This window comes from Solanum dulcamara, chromosome 8 (genome assembly GCF_947179165.1).
Source record: "Solanum dulcamara chromosome 8, daSolDulc1.2, whole genome shotgun sequence".
NCBI lineage: Eukaryota > Viridiplantae > Streptophyta > Magnoliopsida > Solanales > Solanaceae > Solanum > Solanum dulcamara.
Genome location: NC_077244.1, coordinates 61,548,609 through 61,556,312, shown reverse-complemented (window position 1 = coordinate 61,556,312; position 7,704 = coordinate 61,548,609). Strand labels below are relative to the sequence as shown.

At 31.5% G+C, this 7,704-nt stretch overlaps 2 protein-coding genes across 2 annotated transcripts; both read left to right on the top strand.

Moving 5' to 3' along the window:
* The first annotated feature begins 1,962 nt into the window (after positions 1-1,962).
* LOC129900590 (sugar transport protein 8-like) lies at positions 1,963-4,174 on the top strand. Its single transcript, XM_055975599.1, has 4 exons — positions 1,963-2,293; positions 2,377-2,696; positions 2,776-3,402; positions 3,507-4,174. Exons 1-4 carry the CDS (start codon positions 2,185-2,187, stop codon positions 3,918-3,920), a joined length of 1,470 nt encoding a protein of 489 aa, XP_055831574.1. The 5' UTR covers positions 1,963-2,184; the 3' UTR covers positions 3,921-4,174.
* Positions 4,175-6,499: 2,325 nt separating this feature from the next.
* LOC129900589 (photosystem I reaction center subunit II, chloroplastic) lies at positions 6,500-7,346 on the top strand. The gene has a single exon (XM_055975598.1). The coding sequence runs from the start codon at positions 6,590-6,592 to the stop codon at positions 7,220-7,222; it is 633 nt and encodes a 210-aa protein (XP_055831573.1). The 5' UTR covers positions 6,500-6,589; the 3' UTR covers positions 7,223-7,346.
* The last annotated feature ends 358 nt before the right edge of the window (positions 7,347-7,704 follow it).

Below are 7,704 nucleotides of genomic sequence, written 5' to 3'. Positions count from 1 at the left end.
AATAGAAGAGAATATAAATTTTCATAATTTTGTCAAATGATAAAAAAAATTAAAGAATATGCCAAAATAAATTGTATAGTTAGATAAATTTTCTACAAATTTTGTACAGTTCAAGCAGGCCAACTTTGTTCATAACTTCACATAGGATTATTTAAATGGTGAATGCTTTACTAGTTTTAATACAACAAGAAGATTAAAGGGGGTTGCACCGCTACGAAAATCTATATTTTTCATGTTTGTATTTTGTAAGTTGCACGTTTCTTAAGAAAATATTAATTAAAATTTTTTGATATTAAATTGTACTATAAATTTATTTCTTAATCAATTTAATATGTTTTTAATTATATTAATCTCTCTTCATATATATTATTAAAATAAAAATAGAAAAATATAATTAATTATATTTTAATTTTATAAAATGATAAAGATTTGGACTAAATAATTTTAATAAAATCATGACAAGTAAACTTGACCGAAGGAAGTACTACCTTCATCTCAAAATAAGTATTATATTAGCAAATATTATGTCCATTAAGAAATATATATATCCTTATTTAATAACTGTATTTTGAAAATTGAACACTATTTTATATTTACATAATTTTTTGCAACAATACCAAATGAGTATGAAATACTCACGGAATATGAATATGAAGATATAGTTACTAATGATATTGATCAATAAATTAAATGACTCAATAAATATAGTACACATTATCTCATACTCAATTCTACTTATTTATTGAGCTAATGTTCGATCAATAAATATTGTATTTTTTTAAGAATCGCTTTGTAACAATGTATTATACATTGTTATGATAATTTTATTTATTTGGTAAGATTGTATAAGAATTGAGACAATTTTGATCATTTTCACATGTTTTTATATTTATTATGCATAAAATAATTCAACTTAAAAATTCTAATTATATATCAAAATAAAAACTTCAACTCTATCTCATATGATTTTCATACAATGATTTCACCATAGCCAAATAGCCCTAAATGATATTAATTTTGGAACGAAAGAAATAGCATTTTTATGTAATTTTTAAAGTTAAAAAGTAACTATTCCCTTTGTAAGTACGAAATAGTTGGTCAAATAGCTCTTTTCCAACAGCTTAAAAAGCCTAATCAGATGACTTCTTGCTCAGTTGGTTAAGCACCTCCACCCATGATCGATAGGTCTTGAGTTCGAGTCATATTGAAGGGGAAGTGTGAAAACACTATAAATCCTCCAAAATGGGGGTAAAAACAATTTTTTTTTTTTTAAAAAAAACAGATGGCTTGCCTTATCCTTTATTGACACCGACTTTTAGAAGGAGACTTTAAGGATAAATATTTTTAGAAATTATTTTAAAGTAAAAGAGGGAAACAGAAAACTTTTTGAGTTCACATTTAAATTTGAAGAATAATTTTTTAACTCTATGAAAAGGTCAGAAATGTGAAATTTCCAGAAATAATTTTTTTAAAAAAACAAAAAATGAAAACCACTTTATTATAATATGAAAATTACAGCTCTTTTCTGTCATTTTACTTTATATATCTTAGCTGTCGAATTAATAACGTTATTAAATGTCATCCAATATTTTCACAAGAATCCTCCTATAAAGTTTCTAAACAATGGATAAGATTTCATTAGTCACTTTTTTTTTTCCTAGAATGGATATACAAATCCTTAAAAACCTTTTAGTGTAAATGCATGAATATCGTTCCGCTAATTAATGAGTGGCCTTTAATAATTCTTGACCACATAGATCAAGTCAAACTCCATAATTCATCATCCTCCTTGGATTAAGGTCGTTTTCAACAAATTAATTTCCTTAAAATCAGTAAAAAGCTTGAACAGAAATTAGTGGTAGATCCTATTTTGTTGAAGTCCACACAAATTATGCCCAAGTAAAAGTAACAGAAATTGAGACTATAAAAAGGGCATTTAATTTGGTAGATTAAAAACATCATTCCAGCTAATAAACTTTTAACTGGAGAGTCCGAGGCAAAGATAAATACTAAACCTCTTTGTCTCTTCTCTCCCCATATATGTATTAGTCTATGCTGGTCTATCTCTATTAAAATAAACAAAAAAAAATAATAGAGCAAAGACTCATTCTACGTTAATAAACCAGTTTATTTTATCTCGGAGGGTATTTTATTTTTAACGAAAACATAAAAAAACCAGCAAAAATGTCGACAATTCAATCTAACAACTCCAAGATCACAATCTATGTGGTATCATGTTGGATCTTTGCTGCCTTTGGAGGGCTTATGTTTGGTTACGATATTGGTATTTCAGGTATGTATACTTCTTTTTACCCCCTAATTTTCTTATTCTTATGGCTTTCGGGTTTTGAATTAGTCGGAACATTTTTGAATCAGGTGGAGTGTCTGGAATGGATGATTTCTTGATAAAATTCTTCCCAAATGTATACGAAAGGAAGCTTCACGCAAAGGAGAACAATTATTGTAAATATGATGATCAACTTCTCCAGCTATTTACCTCATCTTTATACCTATCAGCTTTGGTTTCTAGCTTCTTTGCTTCCAAGGCCTGCTCAGCTTTGGGCCGTAGGCCCACCATTTTCATGGCTTCTCTGTTCTTCATTGCTGGGGCCATTATAAGTGCTTTATCTGAACACAGATGGATGCTCATTGTTGGTAGAATTTTGTTTGGTGTTGGTGTTGGCTTCGGAAATGAGGTATTGATTTTGGATCAAATTTGTTTTCGAATATCTGTTTGGTGATAAAACTTGATCATTAATTTGGTTTTTGTGGCAGACTGTTCCCCTGTTTTTGACAGAGGTAGCACCAATCCAACTCAGAGGAGCTGTGAATATTATGTTCCAACTTTTCGTAACAATAGGAATATTCATAGCGAATCTGGTGAATTATGCAACAGCCAATATGCATCCCAACGGCTGGAGGGTGTCACTTGGCCTTGCAGCCATTCCAGCGTTCCTTCTGCTCATCGGTTGCTTCGTTATCACTGACACTCCAGCCAGTTTAATCGAACGTGGCAAGGACGAACAGGGCAAAGCTGCACTAAAGAAAGTTAGGGGAGTTGAAGATGTTGAAGTTGAATTTAAGGAAATAGTTGCTGCTTGTGAACAAGCCAAGGCGGTGCAACATCCATTCAGGAACCTAATGAAGTCTGCAAGTATCCCACCGCTTGTGGTTGCTATACTATTGCAGGTGTTCCAGCAATTCACTGGAATTAACGCCATTATGTTCTACGCACCTGTCCTGTTCCAGACCATGGGATTCAAGTCTGATGGTGCACTTTTGTCCGCTGTCATAACTGGACTTGTTAACGTTGGCTCCACATTTGTTTCAATCTATGCCGTTGACAAGGTTGGAAGGAGAAAATTGCTCCTCCAGGCTTGTTGCCAAATGTTAATCTCTCAGGTACATGACTAATTAAATACTATCCATCATAAATTTGATTAGTTTTACCCTGACTATATATAAGATTTATTTCTAATGAAGTGTTTTGGTTTAATTTTTTGCAGTTGGCAATTGGAATAATTTTGTCAACCAGTTTGAAGGAGACAGGAACATTAAACAAGACACTAGCAGCAGTGGTGGTGGTTCTTGTGTGCACATATGTTATGTCATTTGCCTGGTCATGGGGACCTCTAGGATGGTTGATTCCCAGTGAGACATTCCCAATGGAGACAAGGACAGCCGGTTTCGCTTTTGCTGTCAGCACAAACATGCTTTTCACCTCAATCATCGCTCAGGCATTCTTGACAATGCTCTGCAAAATGCAGGCATACATTTTCTTCTTCTTCTCTGGCTGGATCGTCGTGATGGGACTGTTCGTCATCTTCCTATTGCCAGAGACCAAGGGAATCCCCATTGATGGAATGGTTGATGTCTGGAAGTCACATCCAGTATGGAAGAAATGCTTCAAGAATGAATAGAGTCAAAATTAAGAGTGTTACCAAATGGCTTAATAATACAATTTTCAAGGTCAACTATAAAATATAATTAATATGTTATATGTACAAATAATTCCCTCCACCCTATCCTCCTATGTTTAAATTGGTTTTGAAGTCTTTGGTTTGTGATCTAGCGGTTAAGTTTATGGCAATTGTTGCCTACAATCCCTATCCTCCTATCATTTGTAATATTTTTTTTCTTTTATAATAATTCCAAGTATTTCATTTCAATTCTATATTTCGAAAAGTGCAATGTATCTTGCCTCTTCTTTCCTCGTCCATTGTTTGTTGTTGCAATAAATAAATTTATTTTTTTAAAAAAGAAGATAAAAGGGTTGTTGATTAACATTTTGGTCACTCAACTATAACAAATGTTCATTACAATTATTTATATTTATTTTATATCGAGAAAGTTGCTCAAGTTAATTTTTTTTCCAACAAAGTCATCATAGCTGAAAGTTAAAGGAATAATTACATAAACTCCCTTCAAATTTGACATTGTAGCATTTACTTCCATTTGGTTTATAATATTATGTTTACTTTTTTTATTTATTTTTAACATTTCTTTTAACCTAATTATTGTTGGTATAAATAATTGTGATTTAAGATTAATATAGTATTTGATATTATTATATTAATCTCACTTATAAAATCATACTAGATATTGTATCTTAATATTAATATAGTATTTGTCATTCATTGGTAACATTTGAAAACTGATTTATCCGAGTTTTACAAGATGGCTGCGATTTTTGCTTCTTGATGCCCGCCATCATTTTCGTTAGTTTTATCCATTTAACTAAGGATAACTTTTCATTATCCTTAGTATTAATTATTTATTTTTAAATTATTTTTAAAAATTTATGAATAATACTAAATATCAATTAGTAAGAGTAGGGGTTCAAATCAAATTGATTTAATAAATTAATTTTATTTTGGTTTGGTTTGATTTTGTTTTACATTTTTAAAAATTAATAATATTTGATTTGATTTTGTATTTTCTCAAAAAGAATCGTAGAAATAACCAAACGAACCAAAAAATTATATTCATATATTTTATAATTATACAAACATAATATATTATTTTTCATGAACATTTTTAAATATCTTAAATATGTCTTCATCAAAATTAGTTATAATTTATTTATGAAAGCAAAAACCTCCGAGACGAGGGCATTTATTTTGTTGATTTCATGTATATGAGTGTCAATGACAGTTTTTGGTGGGACTAGGATGTCAATGTCTCTTCCTTGTCTAAGCCAAAGTGGTGGATTTTGAAGTTTTATTCACAGTAAATTTAGTGATCGAAAGTTCTATAATGCCAACCGTTCTAACTATTTTTCTTTTTGAATCAAATGTTGTCTTTTTTCCCTTTTAAATGATTTTTTTTGTATATGATTAATAACCAAATAACCGAACCAAACCATAACAATCAAACCGATAAATATATATTATATTTGATTTGATTTTATTTTAATAATTTAAAAATTGATTAAATTGATTTGATTTTGATTTTTATCAATAACCGACCCAAATAACACCTTATTTGGATGGTTGTTATGTTAGGACCGAAACAATCGAATGACATGCGGAAGCTAGCAAGACAAACTTCGAAAGACCACGAGTAAGAAGACAAACGAGAAATATATCAAAAGAGACACAAATATTTAACGTGGTTCGGTCAATTGACCTACATCCATAAGAGGAGATGAACAATCGACTATAAATATGAGAGTACAAAATATAGAGAGAAATAACCTTACACAATTCACTCGGAATACAAAGAGGTTAACACAAGTATTAACGTAACACTTGTGTCTCACAAATTCCCCCTACACAAAACTCTCAAAGTTCCTAGGATTACATTGTGAATGCTACTATGAAAGAAAGAATGAACCTCTATTTATAGATTCATAAGTCTTTTCCTACAGAAAAAAGTACTAGCCAAATATAGAGACTTTGTGTTTTTCTTTTAGAAAAAAGAAAACCAAATATACTAGAAAAGTCAGGACAAATTCCAACATGTTACCCAATGTATTGTTAGTTTGAATATAATATTTGTTTTAATTATTACTTAAATTTTATAGTATTATGTCGTACCATCATTTAAATTTATTGTAAGGTAACAATGTAAATCAATTTGCTATAATTTAGTAGTGACCTAAATATTTTCTTTTTCATTATGTCTTTACCTATTATTTAATTATTTTATTTTATTTTTTATTCTATCTTTTTATAATAACTTTATCATGTAATTTATTTTTTTCTTATGTTTATCATTCAAATTGTAAATATATGATATTACATAATAATAATAAAAAAATTAATTTATCCAAATACTATATTTATTAAAATAATATAATATAGTAGCATATATAACAAACATCCCAACAAAATCTAGCTACACCTCAAACACTAACCAAGGTCCATAGGACACATGGCAAAAGAAACAAAGGGTGAGGATTTTGTAGCCTTTACTGAATGCATATCAAAATCAGACCTTCTAATTGGTCTGAATGTAAATATCCCTTATCCAATATCCTTATCTCCACCACATACATCTCAATAATAACAAAAATGAATTCTCCTCTCAGCCACACTTGATTCTGCACAAATACTTCCTACATTTTCCCTAATTCTCCAATTCCTCAATGGCCATGGCAACTCAAGCTTCTCTCTTCACCCCTGCTCTCTCCGCCCCCAAATCATCCGCTCCATGGAAACAATCCCTCATAGCCTTCTCCACTCCTAAGCAACTCAAATCCAATGTCTCAATGACCCGACCCATCCGGGCCATGGCCGAAGAAGCCCCCGCTTCTGCTTCCACCAAAGAGAAACCCGCTGCTCCAGCGGGTTTCACCCCACCTCAATTAGACCCAAACACACCTTCCCCAATCTTCGGTGGCAGCACTGGTGGACTTCTTCGCAAAGCCCAAGTCGAGGAATTCTACGTCATCACGTGGGAATCACCAAAGGAACAGATCTTCGAGATGCCAACAGGTGGTGCTGCTATAATGAGGGAAGGACCCAATTTGTTGAAACTGGCCAGGAAAGAGCAGTGTTTAGCACTTGGTACAAGGTTGAGATCCAAGTACAAGATTAACTACCAGTTCTACAGGGTGTTCCCTAATGGTGAGGTGCAATACTTGCACCCCAAAGATGGTGTGTACCCGGAAAAGGTGAATCCGGGTCGTGAAGGAGTTGGACTGAACCTTAGATCCATTGGAAAGAATAAGAGTTCTATTGAAGTCAAGTTCACTGGCAAACAAGTCTATGATTTGTAAGGTGTTATATTTTGTGCCTCTTTTATAATATTGTAATTGTTAAATGATTTTGTGATTATGTAGTGCATCGTTTGAATGTAATTTTTTTTTGACACTACCAATATAGCATGGAATCTATTAATTATTCCCCTCTCTCTCTCTCTCTCTCTCTTAGTAGTACTAGACCTGCAGCATGTGCTTTGCAAGTGATTCATTAGACATATCGATATATAATAAATCTTAATTAAAATTATACATGTATGAATATAGCCTATATTATGTCGTGTGTCTTGGTATTTCCATTTCGTGTGTACCTGTATAGATGAAGATCTTTAGTTTAGTTATAGCATCGTTAATCATGTATGCCTTTTTATTGTATAATGACGTAATGAAAATTTTCTTATCTAAAACTTCTTTATAGATTATATTGCGAATGTATATTCCTTTCATTGCAGAGGCTTCAACTAAATAGAAGCGATGCTTTTCTCTAGGACTAGGATGTG